The sequence below is a fragment of the Eptesicus fuscus genome, chromosome 3 (assembly GCF_027574615.1).
Source record: "Eptesicus fuscus isolate TK198812 chromosome 3, DD_ASM_mEF_20220401, whole genome shotgun sequence".
NCBI classification, from domain to species: domain Eukaryota; kingdom Metazoa; phylum Chordata; class Mammalia; order Chiroptera; family Vespertilionidae; genus Eptesicus; species Eptesicus fuscus.
The window spans coordinates 60,071,105-60,094,897 of record NC_072475.1 but is presented as its reverse complement, the minus strand read 5'-3'; the positions used below and the strand labels follow the sequence as shown (position 1 = coordinate 60,094,897).

Below are 23,793 nucleotides of genomic sequence, written 5' to 3'. Positions count from 1 at the left end.
AGAGCCCTCGGGGCCCACTCCTGGGGCTGGACAGATGGACACGGCCGACAGCTGACCAGGCCCTGCAGGTCCTGCCTTCTCAGGGAACTGGGGACAGCTCTGAGGGAGCTAGCTAGAGCTCCCCAGGAAGGGGACAGAGGCCCTCAGCCCCAGCTCAGTCTGTGGAGAGTAAAGCCGCTGACCCTCATATGAGAGAGCCTGGGCCTGAAGGTAGAGCCTATGAAGAGGCAAGGCCGCCACCCCCTCAGAAAAGGCCCTGCGGCCTGGGATTTAGTGGTAGGAAAGCGGAAAGGACGATGGCGGCTGGGCCCTCTGAGGGTCTAGGCCCACGTTCATTAGCTTCGTGGGTCTTTTCACTGCTGTTACTAGTACCCTGTCTCCTACTTTGCACTCGCTCTTGTCCTGAGCTGCTCGTGAGTTCCAGGCCCCTGTCCATCCGCAGGAGCATTAGTGTCCCTGGGAGTCTAGAGGCCGGAAAGCCTGCACGTGTCAGCAGCTTGTCATGACCACTCTGTGTGTCTGTTCTTCCCTCCTTCTGGGTCTCGGCATCCACTCAAACACGTTAAGGACCAACAACACGCAGCCTGCTGTGTGGTATACACGCTGAACCGGACAGGGATCCTGACCTCGAAGAGTTTAGAGTTCAGTAAAGAAAACAAAGCAGAAACACAGATAACTTCAGTCAAGAGGAGAAGTGACACAAGAAATCTGTGTGGGTGCCACGCTGTGTTGGGGATCCCTGCAACATGTGTGTACACATGTGTGTGAGTTGGTGTAGGTCTGCTCCCCATCTGAGCTGGGGCTGGGGCTTGCTCCTGAGCCCGAACGCTGGGGTGTCGACAGGCAGTTAATAAATGTGCTAGATATGCATGCACCGTATGTTCCCGGTCACAATTCTGTTTTCAAAGCTAAAGGGTATGAAAGTGTCTGCTTTGTTTATAGCCATTTGAGTAAAAACATTTTTGCTTTTTGCCTATTACATTTTAACTAATTTTACATAATGCATTCCACACCTAAGGCTTAGTTAGCAAATATAATCCTGAGTTTATTGTCAAATTAAGGCAAGCTGACTTAAATAATTAACTTTTGGCTAGATATTTAAACCTTTTTCTTTTTTTCGCCTTCTTTTCTGGGAGATAGATGTGGGGGTGAGAAAACAGAAATGTCTTGTATATAATATATAAATTTGTTTCTATTCTTTACTACTTATTTTACTACTAGGGACCCAGTGCACGAATTCGGAAAGGAACTGTGGGCTGCAAGGCTGTGGTAGGCACAGGGGCGGGTCTTGGCCCATCCTCCCTGCCCTCCCTCGCCCCTTCCCCCGTGACCCTCAGTTCCCTGTCTGCAGCCCCGCTCCCACCGCTCCCACATGCTGACAGCGCCAGGCCTGCTTGCACCCGCTGATGGCATGAGCAATTGGGGTCGGCGCCAGCAGTGGGTGCGAGTGGTGGCTACTGCCCTGATCACCCTCAGGAGCAGGGGGAGGTAGAGAAGCCCTCAGGGGCGATCAGGGCCTGCAGCTGCCGCTTGCACCAGCTGATGGTACCGAGTGATCCGGACTGGCACCAGGCACTGGCAGTGGGTGCAAGTGCTGGGCAGGACCACAGCGTGCAGGAGCAAAGGATTTTCAGTAACCACCAGAAGCTCACCCCGATGACAGTGACCAGCGCCCCGCCTTGGTCTGGCGCCCCCGCTCACCTGCTCCACCCTCCCGCCGCAGCCAACGCCCACCACGTTCTGCATGCGCCCCCTGGTGGTCAGCGCACATCATAGCGGCTGGTTGTTTGGTTGTCCCACCGTTTGGTCTATTTGCATATTAGCCTTTTACTACATAGGACTGCCCTTTACATATCTGAAGACGGTTGGTGAAAGAACACAAAAATGCATTAACTTGGCTTCCTCATAAAATGATTGCTCCATATAAAAATTTTATATATATTTTTTAAAAATATATTTTATTGATTTTTTACAGAGAGGAAGGGAGAGGGATAGAGAGTTAGAAATATCGATGAGAGAGAAACATTGATCTGCTGCCTCCTGCATACCCCCTACTGGGGATGTGCCCGCAACCAAGGTACATGCCCTTGACCGGAATCGAACCTGGGACCCTTCAGTCTGCAGGCCAACGCTCTATCCACTGAGCCAAACCGGTTTCGGCAAATTTAATATATTTATGCTATAATTAAAAATGTAGTAATTGAAATAATTTCAAAAGTGTAATATGTTGATGCAAATGAAGCTACACGTTAACTGAATTTTAAGGAACAGATACTTGCTTAGCTTTTACCATTTTATGAGAAATTGGCCAAACTTTCAGAACATAAGAAATCGACACTATATATCAAAGCAAGCAAACCTACGCCCCGAATTCCTCCAGGTGCACCAGCCTCTCTGCATCAAGGAGATAAACACCCTCATTTTTAGAAAGAATGGAGGGGGGAAAGCTTCTCTCTGCAAATGCAAGGACTTCAGCTTTTGCCCCCAGGAATTTCTTTTGGAAATATAAACTCCATTCAACTGTATCCATAAATCAAATGGTTTTCTCCTCTTCCTGACTGGAATAATTTTGAGTGTGCTATTCACTCAAATGCAGGCTACAGTTAAGTGAGGGCAAGGTGAGATTGAGGCGGGATGTAATCAGTGGATGAGTGGATAAGAGCTGTGGTACATTTACATGATAAAAATCTTACCCTTTGTCACAGCATGGATGGACCTGGAGATTATTATGCTAAGGGAAATAAGCCAGTCAGAGAAAGGCAAATACCATGTGATCTCACTAATATGAGGCATCTGGTGAACAAAATAAACTGACAAACAAAATAGAACCAGAGGCATGGATACATGAAACAGACTGGCAGATGTGAGAGGGCAGGGAGGTGAGGAACACTGGATAAAGGAAGGTGAGGTAGGACTCGCTGAAGAACATATATGCCTAGTCCATGGACACACACAATAATGGGCAGGGCCAAGAGCGGGGGCTGGGTGGAGGTGGGCCAAGAGGAGGAAAATGCAGGACATCTGCCAGAGTGTCAACAATGAACAATTTGAATAAATAAAGAAAGGGGACATATTGATTTTAAAAGTACCTGGGCAATCCCCCAAACAATGAATGAATACTAATGACGTGAGTACTGTGAACAAGTAAGTGTAGTCCAAGTGCGTTAAGAGTCAAGGTTAGGTGTACCGAAGAGCTCACACAGGACCCTTCCTCTCAGCGGCTTTGTGGTCTCGAGTTTAGAGGGCTAGACGCCAGACCCTACTCTCAAGCATCCAGATTTCCTTATTACTCCCTTCCCGAGCTCTGAGCATTAGAACCGAGTGTCACTTTCTGGGCGTCTCCGTGGCCGCTGTTCTTTTTCTAGGTCTTGCCCCAGTCAGGTGAGGATGAAGTCTGACACCAGAGCTCGGGAGAAAGACCTTTCAAGGAAGTTATGTTCACCGTCTGGCTCCCCCACGGGTCAGAGCCACGCAGCAGCCAATCCCTACCTGCCCCAAACTTGAAGGATCCCACATCTCTGGGGAAGGCCCAGAGCTTCTCTTCTGTGGAGAAGAGGCTAGAAAGAGAAATGGACATTTGATTGACTGTCCCCTCAGCTCTGACAACTCGTAGGCCTCATCACCCCACCTTCCACAACAGCTCGTTTTCCCCGGACACGTTGCTGGAATGCGCTCACAACTCTCCTAAATCCCAAGGTGCTAGTGGGTGAGTCAAATATCCCTGCACCTGAGGCCTGGGTGACCATCCATCACCGTGGTCACTTCCTTTCACCACCTTCTCCTTGAAGGGAACCTGCAGCCTGACCCCTCCCTTTCCTCACTACCCTTTTCGAGCCTCAAATGGCATCGTCACTGCTCCCCCAGAAATGTGATCCCAAAGGAATGGAAATGCAGACTTGCAGGATTTTAAGTTAAAAGGGCATCCTGCTCAACCCCCATTGAAACGGGGCAGGAAATATTAGTGAATCCCAAACAAAAGCACTTCAGTGCCATCAGGAGGCCGGCCTATCCCACAAGGGACATCCTAACTCCCTGCCCCTCCACTGTTATATGTCTCACCACAACAAAAACGTAAGTGAACAAAGAGGACCAGACTTTATCCAATATAAATTTGTTTTTATTGAAGCAGCAGTCACATGACTTTATATCTAGCCTTTAGATTAGGCCTGACAGTGAGCCAGCCCTAAAAAAAAAAGTTTCTTTTTGCACTAATAGACATTACATGTTTACATACAGCATCCAGTATTGGAAATGATAGACTCAAACACATGTGTTGGTTACCAGGGAGGTACAGCCCCACTGTTTGTGTTCACTTATTTTACAGATACTCCCAAAGACCATTACTAATGGGATGGAACTTAAAAAAAAATACAGCTACACCAAACCATGAACACAGTAACAGAAGACAGCAGCTTATACACGTTTTTAAGATTTGTCCCTTTCAGGGATGTTTTCTTTCTTCTCAATGCAGTATCTGCAAAGCTTCCTCTGCATCAAATCCAAAGGTTTCCAAGACGGAAGCTGCACCTCTCGGCCACACAATGGAATAAGATCATTTGAAAGAACGAGAACTAATGTTCATATCTCAATTTTTATAACAAAGATCCATGTTTCTCTAATGGGAGGAAAAGAGGTGGCGATGTGTCTACATATTGCAGTGGCAAAACTGGCCGGGTGAAGAAGAGGGCTGGGTAGTGAAATAAAGACCACACACTTGTGAATTTTAATTTCATTTCCAGGCTACCTACTTTTTATTTAATGCAAATTACAGTACCAGTTAACTATTTCCAAACCAAGTCACATAGAACGAAATGTATTTACAAGGGAATGGGGAAAGGGGAAAAAAAACAAAACATTAAGCATACTTTTCACAAAAAAGTTTATATTTAAAATGAAAAAAATCAGTCACAGAGGCATTCAAGTAGTAATAATGTTATACAGATTTTGCTTTTCCTTTATATCAAGACAGATTTGCACAAGTGTTTGCAATAGTTTGTATACAACCCACAGTCCTTTATATATATATATATGTATATAATAAATTTTGTTTTTTAGATTTGTTTTTAAGATGGAAGTGGTCACGCTAATTGGTATGTGTACAGGCCCAAGTGATCCATCGGCAACACATTTATAAATGCAATTTTACAGGCAAGCACATTTCATACATCTATCTGAATCTGCCTGTAGCAGATATAGTATGAAAAAAAAAAACTTAAAAATTAACACAAGGAAGTCTACTTTGTCAAGCTAACCCCTTATGTACTGGTTGTCATTTTGCTTTTATTGCAGAGGTGCAAAACGGAGCAACAAACTTGAATAAAACGTCATAACCCTTGTGAAAATAACCCAAACCTCAGGGATTACTTTCGAAGCCTCTCAAACGCAGACCTTTGTCTGGGACTCTACTCTGCTTCTAGTTGTCTCTCTTATCTTCAGTGGCTCAGGTTTCTATCAGAAAAGACAGGTTTTATTGTAAAGCATGCTTAGTTTATTTTTCTATAGACGGGAGAAAGTGTTTGGCTCTGTGATTAGATGATCACTAAGAACAACAGGGATCAGTTACAATTTTCATTTTTTAAAAAAGAAAAGACCCCAAACTCCTGGGGATCTGGCATTGGCCAAACTTCCTTTGGAAGATTCCAAAGTTAAATCCCTTAAAAGGAAAGGGAAAAAGAAATAAAAAGCCAGTGTCTTTATATCCACAGGGATAGAGAATACAACAGTCCTCTCAGAAACCTTCGCATTGGTGCAGACCGTATGACTGGTTAGGAGCTTTATTAAAACACACACCAAAAATATGTATCTAAAAATTAAGAGGACTTTAAAAAACGACATGTCACTGGAAAGAAGGTGCAGTTTTCCGCCTTGCTGGAACAAACACATGATGTTTCAAAAATAGGAACCTTTGGTTTGGTAAAGTTTGTTTTTTTCTTCTACTCAAGACATCTCATATGGAGTACTTGGAGGCAAAACAAGTAATTTTGATTTTTTTTTTCTTTCAAAAAAGGCCTTCATGATGGGCACACAGTAAGAATTGAACTGATTTTTGAAAAAAGAAATTAAATGAGATTTTGCTGAAAGGGGTGGTGGAGGTGGCGAGAGGACGGACAGGTGGAGTCCCCTTGTTAAGCCACAGTCCTCACGCGCACTGTGGCATTTCAGACCACTGATTAGCAAAACCTGACGCTGTGACGGAATTCTGATTTACAAAAACCAATTCTCCCCTCTCATTTGTGAGGGAAGGAAATGAGGAGAGTGAGCATGGAATCTGCGGACTGTAAGACCCATGGTTAGGGTTTGGGGAAGAGACGAGCAAAATCTAATTGATACCCTCCAGCTCTAGGGCTCCCTGGCACTATGCTGAGTCCCTGGATGGCCTAAGGATGAAATGAAACCGGTCACTGCTACTGAGGAAGACGTATGTTCAGAACCAAAACAAAGGCAGAGCTTACATGACAGGAGATTATGAACATGGTTTCCTCTTTCCACTCCTGAGCATGGTATCACTGAAATTCACCGTGAAGGGGCACAGACACTGTGTTATGAGTGAATTATTATTTCATAGGGAAAAGGGTGGGGACAGGGAGACATGGATAGAGAGAGAAACCAATTAAAATTTAAAAAATGAAAAACAACAAAAAAACAAACACATGGAAGCGAAGGCACTCCAAACTATATAGATACACTATACATTGCTAGAGTTATTGTTACAATAATACAGGCCGGTACCTACTGTACAGAGTTAAAACTATATGGCTTTAAAAAGCTCGTCTACATTTTGTCTGATTATTAAACAGAATCACTGCCCTGAACAGTAACTTTTTGCTCATTAATAACAGTTCCTGGGTCCACATATTTACATACAAAACAATAAAACTTAAATTTAAAAACATTGAAAGAAAATATAATGTACAAGCTTGAATTTGGTGAGGAGCTTTTATTATTATTATTTTATTATTTACAAAAAGATACGCAGAGACCTGGATCTCACTTGTATAAAAGAGCTCTGTGATCCCGCCATGATCCTTGAGAAAGAAAAAAATCACGCAACTCAGCCCTCACACACGCACACACAACATGAGAGGAAAGCATCAGACACTTCTCTTTTCTCACCCATTTATCGGGGGGAAGGTATTTTGTAAAATAAGCACAGATTTTTATGGACTCTAGCAGATATACCAAATCCAGAGTAGTGTCTGTCCAGATGTTGGCTGGGCAGTGGTCTGAAAGCAGGTCCATTTCTGTCACAGACCTGCTGTTCGGCCTCTTTATTATAAATCTTTTCTGAAAATGGCCTATCAAAGCCATTCCTTTAGTATCATGTTGCCAAATACTTTCATTCAGATGTCTTTCCAATCTTAATCAGCTCTCAGATGCTCATTATGAAAAGTAAAATTCAATATGTTTGATTTGGTTTGACTGGATGTTTCCTTTCTCATGAACTCTGATATACCCGGAGGTTTGAGAAGCCCCTTTTGCGGCCTAAGAGCTTAGCTAAACAGTGAGTGAAAACTGCGATGGCTCACAGTTGCCTTTCTGGCACTGGTTCCCGTCAGCAGGCAGTCGGCTCTCTGGGAGTCACTCGGGCGAGAAGTAGTACAGGCTCTGGGGACCTGCATGAGGGCTGTCAAGAGACTCCACTTTCAAATCGCCTGGAGGGCGAGACCCCTAACATGACCTAAGGTGGCAATGAGAAGGGGAAGGTAGGTTACACACAACCTAGGGCCCAGCTCTGCAGCCCTAGCTCTCAGTGAACCGCAGAAGGCGTGTGGGGAAGGAGCGGGTACAGGGAAAGGCGGCCATCACTCAAGTAATCTTTACATGTAAAGTACAACTGGTTGTGCCTTAAAGATTCTTAGGTCAAGTAATGGCCCATAAGCACCAAGGTGACTAAGGTTCATTTTAAGAGTATATAAGGCCCACATAGATGTCAACCTTAAACGTGTAAAACAAACTCTTTGTGAAAATCTATTTCCTCACTGCAAACATAATCCTTCAATCCTCCTTGCTTTCCAAGGAATATTGCTTTTTCTTCAAAAACAGAGACTGGTTCTTACACCATCACTGATACAGAAAAGAAAACAAACAAAACTCTTAACTGGGTATAGGGAAACATCCTTCTTCTCACTCTTCAAGCAGTCATCAATGTTGATACTGTGGACAAAATGAAAACAAAAACAAAAGGCAGTACTGAATCTATGCATATATAACACATATACACACATTTATGTAATCCACTTTCCTATAAAGTCAGCAGGTACAAGTGACTGTTTATATCATTTGGATGTGTAGTTTTTAATATTCCTATCATCTAGAATCATAATGGCCTGACACATGCATCAATAAATAAAATTTAAAAAGCATGAGGTTAAAAAAAGCTGAAATTAAATACAGATTCTAGATTTGGATTTAAAATTAGAACTATGTGCAGAATGTGGCAATTTCTGCAAGCTCAATCTGTAATTAAAAAATATGAAAATAAACCAGTAGACTGTTACAGTTCACATTATTTAACTATAATGTCCTCTCAAGTGTATCTTTCCAAGGGAAGCGACTTTAGAAAAGAATCTGGACTACTTCATTCACAGTGGTGAGATCTGCCCTGGCCAGTCCCTTCCTCCAGGTTCATCGGCTTTTGACCTCTGCAGCCAGAGTGGCCGGCTCAACGCTTTGTCAGCCTTCTCCTCGGTCACTGGTTTACAACCGTACTCAGGTTTGCCGAGAACACTTGGCCAGGCAAACAAAGACCCACAGGAAGAGCAGGCGTGCTCCTCCCCGACAGCCTCTCACACAAGTTCCCCCCACCACTAGCATGATTAAGAGCAAAACGGAACTTTAACAAATCAATTAAGAATCTTTCCCTTACAGCTTCTAACTTCATTGACCCCCCAGGGTTACAAACGATACACATTTCCTTTTTTTTTTTTTTTGTCTGCCACACCTGCCACCAACATGCCAAAGGCAAGTCTTCAAACGCCCGATGATATGGATTAATTTTACAAGTGACATTTAAGTCCCCATGGAGTTACACCTGCTAAGCTCCCAACCAATTTCAAGCTGTGCACTATCCCAAGTCTTACATTTGACTTTAAAAGAAAAAAAGGTCAAAAAAACTTCAGCACAGAACAAAGTTTTCTTCTTTTCTGGAAGGGGCATGAAGCAGGAGTTCAGTTTTAAGTATCCAACAGCAGACTTCTGTGAGATTGTCGTGGGAGAGATGGTTTTCTGGTGCTCCGCTTTCCCTCCCCCAACCCTCCCCCCCCTGGGTCTCCCTCAAAGTGAGAATACAATGAAATTGGTTTGTATTTATAGATATTTTACAAGGTTAAATAATAACAACAATAATAAAAAAATTGAACACTAAAATGAACAGGTTTTTTTCTCTTTTTAATTTTCTTTCCAAACGTGACCAGTGTTGCTGAGTGACACTCAAGTAACTGGTGGTTTTTCCTGTGCAGCTGGCTGCTCGGGACTGTTCAGGTGGAGTTGGAAGCTGATGCAGAAGCAGCGTTATTGGTCTGTCCACGGTCTCCAGCATTAGCATCTGCAAATCAAAAGTCCCAAGAGAGAGCATGAGTGATGCTGTAAGGCCTCAAAGAGAAAAGCATGCTGTCTCAACTGCAGACTGAGCTGTGCGGCCTGCTTCCAAGTGTATCTGAAATGTTGTTTTAAATATGGCCAATACTATGAAATCTGGATTTCTTTCTGCTTAGAGCTAAGTCCATGCTGTGGCCTGGTCCTGATGCAGGACAATACTGTCTCTGAATAAGTTACAGACTCAGGTAGCCAGAGACCATGTCTATCAAAGCTCTTGTTCTAGCCTGGATCAATGGTATAGGATCTGGAGTCTAGCGCATCTGAAAATGCACAGCTGGAAACTTGTTAGAAGTCCTGAACCATGCCATCTGCCTAGGAGAGTAAAAGGGGTGGAGGCAGTGAAAGTACTGTGGGCCAGCGTGACAGGCAGAAGTGCTGTGTGTAAATCAAACTCAACTGCTTGCTTTCTAAGTACAGGCCGTCTTCGTTATTCACAGACATGGAAGACGGACAACTAGCAAAAAAAGGAACAGCCACCAATTCACTTAATTCAATGAAGTGTCTTGTAGTAACTATCCTGGCACCACGCTTACTTTGCCTAATGCTTTGGAAACATGTGTAACATTATAACTAACGTTAACCCCCGCCTCCCTCTTTTAAAGGCCCATTATTTCATAATATCCATTAACATTTAAGCGGGCATTTGTGTCCAGATTGGCTCTCAGTCTTCGGTAGGCATACACTGCTATTTCAGTGACTAGTTTAATTAAGTCGCATCCCTGTCATCTCACACATGACTGGGAATATCCTGCTGGGCAAATTTTCTCCCAAGCACTTCATAGTAAGCCCTGAGCAACAGGAGAGGTGGCTTGATTGGGATGGACAACTTTCCAGAGCCATCTCCCCAGAAGTCACACCTCCCTTGGCCGTCAAGGCTGGTGACACCCGGACGTTCTCTCTCTCTAGAAACCACAGTTCTCTTATATCCCATGATGAATACAGTAAACAAGGTCATGGCGAAAGCAACATTTGGTCTTCAGACTTTTCTACTTTGAATTTTTTTAATTAGAGTGAGAAACAAAAGACCCCAAGGACACACAGGAATTCTTAAAAATTAGCTGTTCACTTTATAAGTTCAGTGGCCACTCTATGAAAACTATACTTCTTTCCTAAATTCGTGATTTTCCTGTCCTCAAAACAATCAGCCCTCTATACATTTAAATCAGACTTTGGGGAAGAAATGCTTCTCCTCCTGTTACCAGGCCTTAGCAGACGGCATGGATTCATATGAACTCACGGGCACGGCGCAAGGACGGGTGCAGGAGAGGGTACATGGCACAGAACCTATTCTCCAAAGGCAGGCACACAACCTTTCTTCTAAAAGTCAGTTAGTACCCATGTCTAATACTTCATTCATGACTCCTGGTTTTTCCTGGCTATGCCTTGCTTAGCAGTTTTCCTCTCAATGATCACACAAATTCTGTGCATCAATAATAACCGAACAACAATTCTTGTCCAGGCCACAGGTTCCTGTGAGCCTTTCCCAGAAAAACACCCATTTTCGTAATTTAGGCACAGTCTGCATTAAACAACGGTCCAGAGAAAGCCGAGAGGCCACAGAGCTGTTAATGATGTTTCTCACAAAGCCAAGCTCACTGTGCATCGCGCGTGCTTTGTATGACACTCAGTACCTCTGCAGGATCAGCATCAGACAACACTTCTCTCCCCTGTCAGTTTGTGAACATGACAGGTGAAACTGTCACGTTCTGATCTTCCCCAGGAGTTAAGAGACTCACTAATCACCGGGAATTTATTGGCTTGATCAGCACATGTACCAGCACTGCTGGCAGCTCTGGCCAGGACAGCCATCAGCATCAGCCAACACCCACGAAGACTTAACTACACTGCCATCCAGCCCATTATGTTAATTTGCTCTTTGGCAAAATCATAATTAGCTATTAATCAGCAAATATTCTTTCAGTGGATATTACCTGTGAGCTTAAGACATTCCCCACATGAGTCCCACCCTCCTTGGATGAAGCCAGAGGCTGCTTGCATGAGAATAAAAAGCACAAGCCTTTTAAGTGGGCACACAACCAAAAATGAATTCACCTTCCGAACAATAAAATTTGAAAACACACTCATGTTCCTCAGATTTGTAATTTAATGATCTCTTATTTTTTCTTTGAATTATTTCCAAATAATTTGATGAGTAAAATTTTAACAGCTAATTATTTTAATTACAAATATCTTTGATACCCAAGTCATAGCACTGTAATCATCAATAAAAAACAAAACAAAAAGCCCAGCTGGTATGGCTCAGTGGTATGGCCAGGAGGTTCCCAGTCGATTCCTAGTCAGGGCACAAGCCCGAGTTGCGGGCTCCATCCCCAATAGGGGGCATGCAGGAGGCAGCTGATCAATGATTCTCTCTCATCACTGATGTTTCTATCTCTCCCTCTCTTTTCCTCTTGGGAATAAATAAAAATATATTAAAACACACCTACACCCAAACCCTTTTATCTAATGCAATGAACTGCACTTAAAAATCAAATTATACATGTCTTTGTTGAGGAAAAGAAAAGTCTCCCGTCCCGAGGAAGACCAGGCACAGGGAGGAGAAAAGGAAAACAAAATAAAAAGTGAAGTCCTACAAACTCAATGACCGCTCCAACAGACCACTTGGCTTTCTGACTGAACGAAACTACATTTCGTAAATTCTTCTTGGTACATACTTATTTTGTTCCCACTGTCAATTCTGTAAACTTATTTTACAAATTTAAATTAATATGGAACTTTTATTATAGTAATGCTCATTAATTTAAAATTCTGATAAACTGTCACTTGATTTGAATACGTATGGTGATTTCTGTAACTTTTCTTCTGAAGCATTTAAACAGTAAGCAGCATTTGCTCTCCTGCATTCCCTCCCCTTTACATTCGTACTGGCAAAGTGACGCCACTCGGCATTACGGTTTACAGGGTGGGCTAAGATCTTTTCATCCCCAAATATCCAATCCAACTATGAATCACCAAACACTGAGTGTACAGTTACTAGTTTTTAGTCTTAAGAAATGCTCTTCTGATATTCACACTGACAGTCTTTCTTAAACCTAGTCCAATTCCACAAACATTTATTGAGTATGAGATCTAGTTGTACAACTTAATAGCTGTGTAATTTTGGAACAAGTTACTTAAACTTCTCTACCCCTCAATTTCCTCACCTGTAAAATGGCGATAATACTACCTACTTACAAAATAAGGTCTACGAAGTGCTTAGCGTAGCACCTGGCTTATAGTAATTGTTTAATACATGGGAAGGTAGAACAGGCATCTAAAATGGTTTAGTGTGGCTTCAATATCCACCATCACACCATAATAAATAAGTGGCAGCAGTTAATATATGAGTGCTTACCAATGTGCCAAACATTGTAATAAGTACACATTGCAGGGATGTCATTTAGCCCACACAGCAACCCCAAGAAATAGGTAAAAATTATTGCCCCATTTTGCAATGGCAAAATGGAAGCACAAAGAGATTAAGTTTATGCCTAACATTGGAGGGCTAACAAGTGGGAGAGCTGAGCACAGAATAAGAGGATGATGACTTTTATGGGTAGCATGGAGCAGCAGCAAAGATTTCCTAGCAAAGGGAGAAAATAACTTAATTTCATTCAGGCCTAACCCTTACACGATCCACTGTGATTTCTAGAAGCCTACTTTTATTATCTGAAAGGGTAACTACACTAAAAGAGATCAGTGAATTTACGTTAAGAATGAAAGGTATAGTTATTTTATTTTCTAATTTCAAAGTCTGTATGGGGTATACAGAGATACAAGTGTTTTGGAAAGAACTGACAGTTCACTGACTTCCTCGCTTCCTAGAAACCAATGCCCATTACCACCCTTCTGATGCTGCCGCAGTACCAACCAACCAAACCAACCAACCAACCAACCAACCAACCAACCAACCAACCAACCAACCAACCGAGGATGGCCTTCAGGGGGAACAGAGAGAATAATGAGCTTTGGGAAGGAAAGTATAACATCATTCTTACACATTGTGGTAGCCAGCTTCCAAGATAGTCCTAAAAAGTCATGAATTTTGGTGTCTATGCCCTAATGTAGTCTCCTCCCCCAGTGAATGGCATTGGCTTGTCAATCATTTCAGAAATAATGATGTGTGGCTTCCACCTTGTCCTCCTCCTTGGATCGCGTGGTCTTAGCTGCAGTCATGTGAGACACTCAAGGAGCACTATGGAGAGGTACACCTGGTGACATACAGCCAGCAGGGACTCACCAACCACATGAATGAGCCATCCTGCAAGGATATCTTCTAGCCCCAGGCAAGTCTTCAGATGTTTGCAGCCCTGGCTGATATTGTGACTACAACCTCGAGAGACCCTGACCTAGAACCATCCAGCAGTTAGGCTGCTTCTGAATTCCTGACCCACAGAAAGTATGTGGGGTAATGTTTACTCTTGTTTTAAGCTGCTAAATTTTACTAGGGTATCTTGATATGTAGCAGCAGATAACCAACACATACATATATGTCAAAGAACTTAAATGCCAGTTAGGGTTTATGCTCACAAGCCCATGAGAGCACCACTGACCAAGTCCCTCTACAAAATCAGGAATGCTCCTAAAAAACTGTACAACACAGAAAGACTGCATCATATGATCAACTGTTTTTTCCCTAACCCTAAGAGAAGCTGATGGTTCCATGGCTTTTATACTAGACTAGAGGCCCGGTGCATGAAATTTGTGCATTTGGGGGGGGGGGGGCGCGCGTCCCTCAGCCTGGCTTGCACCCTCTAGCAGTCCGGAAGCCCTGGGAGGATGTCTGACTGATGGCTTAGTGGGCCTAAGTTGTCAGTTGGACATCCTTAGCATTGCCATGGAGGTGGGAAGAGGCTCCCACCACTGCCGCTGTGCTTGCCAGCCATGAGCCTGGCTTCTGGCTGAGCGGTGCTCCCCCTGTGGGAGCACACTGACCACCAGGGGGCAGTTCCTGCATTGAGTGTCTGCCCCCTGGTGGTCAGTGTGCATCATAGCAACCGGTTGTTCCACCATTCAGTCATTTGCATATTAGCCTTTTATTATGTAGGATGTGACAAGGGGAATTTGTGCATGTATTTACTAAAACCGATTTTATTCTGTGTAAATTCAGAGGTAAAAATGACAACCCCACAGTAAAACCAAGGGTGAAGCCCTAAGGTATCAGGTTCCCAACAGAGTCCATGAGGATGTGATTTTGTTCTAGAGTAAATTTTTTACATACAAAATTCCATATATGATACATAAACAATTTTCTAGGAGAGGACACATTTTCCTCCCTGATTCTCAGAGATCTGTAAGAGTCCCTACTGGCCCACCCAGTTGCCCAGGTCATAATCCTAAAGTTGTTACTTAGATTCTTCATACCCCCCCACCCCCCTGCCCAACACATCAGCAAGTCCTGTCCCTCCAAATAAGTCTGATCAAATGTGCCAATGCAGAGGAAAGAGTAAATGAAAGATCACTTATAAATTGGTTAAAGGGTTTAAATAAGAATAGAAAACAAGGAAACAGGTTGGGAGGAAAGGACAGAAAATAAACATAGAAACTGTTTATGGCAAAAGCTGTGCCACTATGCACCAGTATTCTAGAGCTATGGCTCTATAAAAGTTAAAGCCTTCTACAAGTTAGTGATCTGGCCCGGCAGCAAGATCATTACAGAGAATAAAAGGTGTACCCTAATATTACTGTTACATTTATATCATAATGTACACTAATGAAATGGAAGTATCACCTGTAAGATGAACTCATAATGTTACTATGATTTTGACAATTTTGCCTGGGTAACAACTGGGAGAAGAGGGGGGTCCTCCTCAGCAAGCATCATCACTTTTCTTTTCATATCATCCCGAGGAAAAGGTGCGGCATAAGACACCAAGGTGCTTTAGTCATTTCAAAAACAGAACTGAAATCCAGACACCAGTGAGCCAGCCATACACCAGCAAACCTGGAGGGCTTGTCCACAAGACTGCTTATATTTGATTTGCTAGCAGCAGAGAGGTCTTAGTTGCTCTGAGCTCAGGGGCAGAGCACATTTTAATTAAGAGGCTTGGTTGTTCAAAATAGGGAACTGAAGGCCATGAAAACACAGGAAACATTTTCATCTTTTAAATTAAAAAAACAAACAAAACACCCACAATTTAGGAATAAAGAATAAGAAAAGGCACATGAATTTAACTAGGTGATTTCAGGCAAGGAACCAAAGAGCACTTGAACACCTGAAAGGTCTGCTAGGACACTCACAAACTCAAAAAGATTTTACATTACTTTTGCAGGTAGGGGGAAAACACAGGTAAAAATTTTGACTTAATAGGACAGAACATATTTTGCATAAAAACATGGTGAAAGAATGACTAAACTGGCCTGACTTTAAGTATCTATATATACACCGTGGGGGCAAAAGTAGGTTTACAGTTGCTTGTATGGAAAATAGTACAATAATTAATAAATTATATGTATAAAGACTTAAGCAACCATCTGGCCAAGTAGCTATGACGCGCAATAACCACCAGGGGGCAGACGCTGAACGTAGAAGCTGTGGTTCTCAGGTGACACAACCAGAACCAGAGAGGAGGGAGCCCAATTCCGGGGCACGTCACCTGAGAACCGCCCTCTCGCAATCCAGGACCCCTCCAGGGATATCGGAGAGCCGGTTTCGGCCTGATCCCTGCAGGCCAGGCCGAGGGACCCCACCGATGCACAAATCCGTGCACTGGGCCTCTAGTATAAGAATAAACTCTGTGTTTTACATACTCAGAACTGTAAACCTACTTTTGCCTCACCCTGTGTATTAACTCACCAGGTGAACTTGAAACCTTGACACAGGATAGATACAACCTCATTGGTGTCAGTGAATTGGTCAAACTGGCATTGTGCATGGGTCTTATTTCAAACACAGAGCCAATAGAAAGAAATGGGTAAAATACTGGACCTAAAAAACACAACCATGTTCTTTGGCTACGAAGTTGGTAACACCTAAAAATAAACATGTGTACCCTATTCCCCCTACCCTAACTCTGAGATGGCTAATGTTAAGGTAATGGAGAAATGGAAAAAATGTGCACTGCCAGTGGGCAGTGTAAACTGCTACAAGCTTTCTGGAAGGAAGTTTGACAATATGTATCGGATTCTTCATACCTTTTGACTCAGCAACTCTACTTCTAAAAACTGGGACACAACCCAAATGTCCAAGAATAAGGAATTAGTTAAATAAATTATGATACATGTCTAGAATACAATGCAATCATATACTCCCATACCCTAAGAGCATAAGCCCATTTAATAAAAGCATGTCTCTCTGTCCATTCATATACAGACTTAAAATATAAAATAATGTTACCTTTGATTACCTATGGAAGTGAGAATATGGGAGACTCCCCAACCCCTAAAATAACTATATATTATGTAATTAATAGAGAAAAACCCATGTTTTTTTTTTTTTTTAAAGCTGTATACTTTAATGAAACTTCACATACATTTAGGTTAAGGTAAAGGGAACAGAAAGGACAAGGTTAGGAAGAGGAACACCTGAGGGCATATACTGCAGATTCTACAACTAGACAGGATATGGGTACAGCTGTCCCAGTGCATGTGTGAAAGTGGCATAGAAAAACAGTACTTGGGGAGTGGGAGAAGAAATGGTAATTGTCATTTGTTTAAATGAGAATTTAATACATTGACTTAATTTAACATTTCATCTCTCAATATCAGTGGAAACAAAAAAATGCGAGAAATTGTTCTGAGTTTAATGCTGTCCAACTAGGAAGAACTGGCAGATGATACAGGTGACAGAAACTCTGGGGTAAAAGTAACTATAATAATTAAGGAAATGAGATCACTGGCTCTGGCTAAATCTGAACCGTGACTTTAGCAAAATTAATTTCAAAAAGTTCAGAAAATTAACAAGTATAATTTTGTAGCTAGAGTCTTCAAGAGGCTAATAACTGACAAGAGAAAATTAGAAAAAAAATTTCTGACCAATCAACTGCAAATAATATCAATGCAAAGTAGAGGGAAAAGAACCAAATAAACCAGCTTAAAGGGTTTTCTCATATGAGCTCATATTAAAAAATATATAACTTTAAGAAGGAGGACACATATGCAAGGAAGAATAAAAATAACAATGTGAACCGGTAAGAATAGGCCAGGTTTGGTTTAAATTAGGTAACAGCAAAAGGTTTTCAAAGCAAGATCAAGAAAAGTTAAATACCCTGACCAGGTAAAAAGACAGAGAAGACAGACCTTGTCCAACTCCTATCATGATTCCCTTTTCTGTTAGAAGGGTTTTCAACCTGGAAAGGATATAACAAAAATCCTAATAAACAAAATGCAGCCCAAGGAAGTTGAGGGCAATTTACACATGTAAATGCCATTAAACACAGAGCCTATAGTCCAAGAAACAAATTCTTAACATGGACTACAGAAATGCAGTTTATAAACATTTAGGCACTAGAAATTTCCCTGTTTTAAAAAAGTTTTATTTTCATCTTTGACAATTATACCTTTTTGACAGAAGAAATATGAATGTTTTATTGACAACAGCAAAGCATTTCACAAAGTTTTAAATAACATTATTATATATATGTAAGGTTGGTCTGTAGCTAAGCAAACAAGAGGATTAACCAATCACCAGAAGACCACCAGAAGAATATTCTTTAGTAAGCCTTGCCTGGTCCCATTTAACTTATTTTATCAGTAATATCAACAAAGGAAAAAAAAACCTCTAGAAAGCCCTGCCTTGTCCTGTTTGATAGATTTTATTAGTTGCTTGAATATAGACAAGAAGTTGATGTGTTTATGAAAATGTACAGGTGATATACAACTGTATAGAAAACCTAACACCCTGCCACTTTAGAACAGGGTTAGTTTTAAAAACCTCGTTAGTATGAAGGGCATGTTAGCCATTACTAAAATTTGAAGGATTTTTTTAATGAATGGGTTGGTTCTCTGTAACCCCAAAGTAGAATCACTGAGTAGAAGAAGGTATAGGGGAACAAATTTCAGGGTGAAAAAAGGATAAGCTTCCTAACAGAGTGATATAAAGATGGAATGTGCTCCTTCTTCCAGTAATGAGTTTCCAATTACTGAATATACATAAGCATGAAATATACAACTAGTTCTTAGAAGGTATGAGAGGTGAACTGAAATCAGTTTTCAAATTAGTTTTAATTAAAGAACCATTGCCCTGAAGACTGATATACAAAACAAGTGAAGAGGGAAAAAAAACTGCTGTAGTTAAAATTCCCTACCACATCTCACATTTAACTATTCTAGAATTAGATCAGGTGATCTCTGATTAGTAAAGCTATGGTTTCTCAAGATTTGTTACCCAAATAATTTAGGTAACAAATTTCTCTCACAAAAGGAGTGAAAGAGAGGATCTGTTGGGGATGTGGAGAAAATCAGAACATAGACACACACACATATACACACGTATCAAAATAAGAAATTATATTTTATGGCCGAAACCGGTTTGGCTCAGTGGATAGAGCGTCGGCTTGCGGACTCAAGGGTCCCAGGTTCGATTCCGGTCAAGGGCATGTACCTTGGTTGCGGGCACATCCCCAGTAGGGGGTGTGCAAGAGGCAGCTGATGTTTCTAACTCTCTATCCCTCTCTCTTCCTCTCTGTAAAAAATCAGTAAAATATATTTAAAAAAAAAAAGAATATACTTTATGGATTGAGACTAGTAGTACCTGTAATTTTCAAGAGTTTGTCATGTCAGAGCCATGATCAACTATAATGCTCCCAGAAACTGAGGTATTTTAACAATTTAAAAAGAATGCAAAAGTTTTTGAGAGAGAAAAAAATCCACACCTATTAATTTAACATAACTTTTTTTTTTTTTTTTGCATATTTCTATCTAGTCCCTATCCACATGTAAGCACACATTTTGGGAATTATCAACATGGTACATAAGATTTTTTAAAGATTTTCTCCACATAAATTGAGTATTTATTTCCACTAAGTTTCATAATCATTTCATGGTTAATAAAAATGGAGATTCATAATGTATTAAAATGATTTCCTACTGCTGACCATTCAAATCAGACGGGCTCTCCTTTTTGTTATTATGTAATTACTAGAGGCCCGATGCATGAATATTCGTGCAAGAGTAGGCCTTCCTTCCTCTGCTGCCAGCACCGGCCTCCCTCTGGCACCCGGGACCCAGGCTTCTCTCGCAGTACCGGCTTTGTCTGGAAGGACGTCGGTCTAATTAGCATATTATGCTTTTATTATTATAGATTCCTATCTCTGTACATGGTAGATGTATCCTGAAGATAAATCCCTAAAGTGGAATTAGTGAACTAAAAAGTATGAACTTTAATGGTTCTTGCTATACACAGTAATGCTTTCCAATGGGTCTTAATCAATTCACCTGTAGCCACTACTTGGACCTTGAACAAAACACAAGCTGCGCACTCTGTACATTTTGTACCTTACTTCTCAGAACTCTGCAGTGGGTAGTTACTATTCCTGTTTTATGGTTAAAGAAACTGAAGCTAAGGGAGGCAACAGAGAGCATGTATATTTTTAAGGTCTTATTAAAAAATATAATTCACACCATCAAATTCTTTTTAAAAAATATATAAGCATACATATATATTTATTTAAATACAGGCAGCTGTTCATGTCATACAGTCAATCCATTCATCTAGATCAGCATTTCCTGAGATATATTTGATAACATACTTGGCCCTCACTACTTTGGCCCCAAAGAAACTAGTTTCCTTTAACTATACTATAGTGTTATTCCTTTAGCTTACATGAGGGATACTTAGAAGTATCCACATGAAACTCACTATTACATTTATTGTTGAAATGGTGATGAGAACTTCATTTATTGTATCTCTTACAATACCAAATCCCAAGGCCCTGAGGGAGAAGAAATACTTTTCGAAGCAGGGCCAGAAACACTTTGCTTCTCCTAAGCCACAAGTGTACTTTTAATCTAATGAACAGTGGAAAATGTTAACAGATATCACTTATTTACTTTAGCCACTAGGAAGCTCAGAGCAATATCTGAAATCCTCTTTGGTAACTATTAAGCTATTCAAGGCATGCATTTTTCTAAACTAATTTTAGCTCTGCTCTCAGCCTACAATAGTTCCTCATCCCCTGATTTACTTCAACTTTGAAGTAAACTTGAAGGATCACCGTCCAGTGCCAGTTTCCATATTTATGTGGAAATCTGACTTTAGTAGCTATAAGAATATATATATGTGTGTGTGTGTGTGTGTGTGTGTGTGTGTGTGTGTGTGTGTGTGTGTATACACATAAAGCAATGAAAATATTTTTTTGGTAACTACTATAACCTGCATCAAATGTAGAAATAACCTTACACTCCTACTAGGCAAATTGCCTAAAAACCTTAGTTTAGTATCTCACATTAAGAAAATCACTTAGCCCTAGCCGATTTGGCTCAGTGGATAGAGCGTCAGCCTATGGACTGAAGGTTCCAGGCATATTAGAAACTCCAGCACTCAGTTTACCACTGTTATTTCCGGCCAAGGGCACATGCATGGGTTGTGGGCTTAATCCCCAATAGGGGGCGTGCAGGAGGCAGCCAACCAATAATTCTCTCTCATCATTGATGTTTCTATCTCTCTCTCCCTCTCCCTTCCTCTCTGAAATCAAATAAAAAAATATATGTATGTAAAGAAACTCATTTAAAATTATTCAAAACTTTCCAATCATAATTCTTATTTTTATTCATAGTCTAAAGTAATTCTGATAAAACTCTGGAAACTTGTCAACAAGCAAATGCATTTAGTTCAGGGTTAGGGTCTATTTCAGGTTTTGAACAATCAACATAACCTAACCTGTGATTTGGTAAGTTATTAATAGTTCATCTAAGCAATCTATCTTGGTTTTAAATAAATAGGTCATATATATATTTTAAAAACTCTGTATTTTACATTTAAAAAATTTAAAGCATATTTCAGTACATATTTGTTTTTATAAAATTTCTCTAGGAGAGCACTGCCACTTATTTTACAGAAATGAGAAAACTAGCAAGACATATTAAAACTAATAAAGTTTTATTTTAATGCCTTTCTCAAGGTAGCATGTGCTAATAGAACTAGAAGTGAAAAAGAGAACTTTCCAAACTTCTGGAATGAAGATAGGACATGGACTAGCATGAAATGTTTTAAATCTTTACTAGCAATGTCGCAAAAGATTAAATTGGACAAAAACAACTTTGTTTCAGACAACAGATGGATTCTGACTTTACTGTTAAATGCAGGGAACTAATAATGAAAGATTTTATCTCCTGCAGCATAAATGCCCTTAGGCAAAAATGGGTCTGATCCAACTTAGTTCAATGTAATAAATGATTTAATGAAAATAAAGTCAGCTTCTGACATCTGCTTTTTGTAAGAAAAGAAGGGATATCAAATTCCGAGCCTAAGTATGCTACCTAGTATATTTCTAACTTCATTTTAAACAGCATCCAGCCATTCTTCAGAACTTCAATTCACACAAGGGTTGGGTATTTTCAGCATATCTGTAATGACAGTGATTTGTACTAAATCAGGCCACACCATTAATTGCCTAAGGGACCGGCAGTACACTAAGCTGTACCCTGGGAGACCATGAGGGCTTTATTTTGATAGAAGATCTAGTCACGTTTTGATCTAAATCTTAGTTAAATGTGCCTGCATTGCAGTTTTAGTCCTGTCGAATGATTAAACTCACCAATCTATATTTTATACTTCTTAAAACTTTGCCTCTCTAGTATACTAATATAGTTTACATTCAGGGTGTTGGAACTAAAGTGAATTATCTTCAATGACATTTATGTTTGTACAGATTGCTTTCTGCTATTGGCATCTCATTTGATATATAATCAAGAAATTATATGGAAAGTATGACTTTAAAAATAACAAAAAATTTTAACATAGTAAGATATTTACACCTAATATAAAAAGTTATTTATGGGTTTTTTTTGTGCTTTTTGAAAATAGAGCACTATTTTATTCACATTTATTCTTTTGGCTGTGCTATTGATACTAAGAAGATATTAAATATTCACATGTATCAAAAGAAATAAAATGGAGGTAATCGTGTCTTTTAAAAAAACAATATATTTTTATAGAAGAGATTTATAAGTTCTCACCTGAGGCTGCTGTGGCATTTGTTGGGGTTGAAGCAGCTGCTTGAATCCGAGCATGAGGAGGAATAAGGATGGTAGCTAGAGGTGGATTACTGGACAGTTCTAGAGAAATAGTAAGAAAACATAGGTTAGAGCTCACTTTTAACTTTGTATGTGAAACTACTTTATTGGTAACAATATGTGATACTACAGTGAAACACTGGTTTAACAGAAAAAAAAAGATGTGATAAACCAACATCTAAAACTAAATGAGCTACAGAGAAACCAAGACACTATCTGCTAAAATTAGAATATGCCTGAGAACTCAAGATATCTGGGAGAAGCACTGGCCAAAAGTTTGAGATTAAGCATATTAATAAGATCTATTTCCATCATTTAATAACTTAAATATACTAGATTTTCCCAAACTACTCTGATAATATTTGACGAAGGAATTGAGGGTGACGGTGCCAGAGGAAAAAACAATGACTATAGTTAATGTGTTTGAACACACAACTGCATGCACAGAACAATGCACGCAATTGTCTGTAAGACAAGGGCAGGTAAGATCCAGTTATCCAAAAGTTAGTGGAAACAGATTTAATAGGCATTTCTTTTTTTAATATATTTTTACTGATTTCAGAGAGGAAGGGATAGGAAAAGAGAGATAGAAACATCAATGATGAGAGAGAATAATTGATCAGCTGCCTCCTGCACGCCCCTTACTGGGGATCGAGCCTGCAACCCAGTCATGTGCCCTGACCTGAATCAAACCGTGACCTCCAGGTTCATAGGTTGACACTCAACCTCTGAGCCATACCAGCTGGGCTAATAAGCATTTCTTTGAAGTCTCACTGCTTTTACTAAAAAATAAGAATGTCTTTATTCAATTCTATTTTGCTTTGAATTCAGTAGGAATTCAAAACTTTTTTAAAAAAAGTTCGGAATAGGCTTTTTACCTGCATGTGGAAAGTTTATTTCTGTCAACTGTATACAGACTAGCTTTCTTTAAAGAATCAAGTTGTGTATATAAGCCTTAAGAAGTAATTCAAAGATGATATTGAATCTAATGATGTAGACAGCAAGAAGTAGTGGTGAGCTTGT

The 23,793-nt window shown here is 40.5% G+C and overlaps 1 protein-coding gene and 1 long non-coding RNA gene across 7 annotated transcripts in view; both read right to left on the bottom strand.

The window, feature by feature from the left end:
- Positions 1-4,721: 4,721 nt before the first annotated feature.
- Positions 4,722-9,246, bottom strand: LOC129148588 (uncharacterized). The gene is made up of 2 exons (XR_008555581.1): positions 9,081-9,246; positions 4,722-8,154 (listed from the first exon to the last, which is right to left on the bottom strand). It is a non-coding gene; the product is annotated as an uncharacterized LOC129148588 (long non-coding RNA).
- A 120-nt stretch (positions 9,247-9,366) lies between these two features.
- GSK3B (glycogen synthase kinase 3 beta) overlaps positions 9,367-23,793 on the bottom strand; it is a 181,349-nt gene continuing 166,922 nt past the window's right edge. For 4 of the 6 annotated variants that reach the window (XM_028153347.2, XM_008146641.3, XM_028153351.2 and 1 more), the window contains 2 exons: positions 22,714-22,812; positions 9,367-9,544 (listed from right to left, as the gene is read on the bottom strand). In XM_028153347.2, coding sequence (XP_028009148.1) covers positions 9,477-9,544; positions 22,714-22,812 — 167 coding nt within the window. In that variant the 3' untranslated portion in view covers positions 9,367-9,476. Of the gene's footprint in view, positions 9,545-17,835; positions 17,886-22,014; positions 22,102-22,713; positions 22,813-23,793 lie in introns of all 6 variants that reach the window. The other 2 variants (XM_028153352.2, XR_008555580.1) reach the window with 2 other exon arrangements.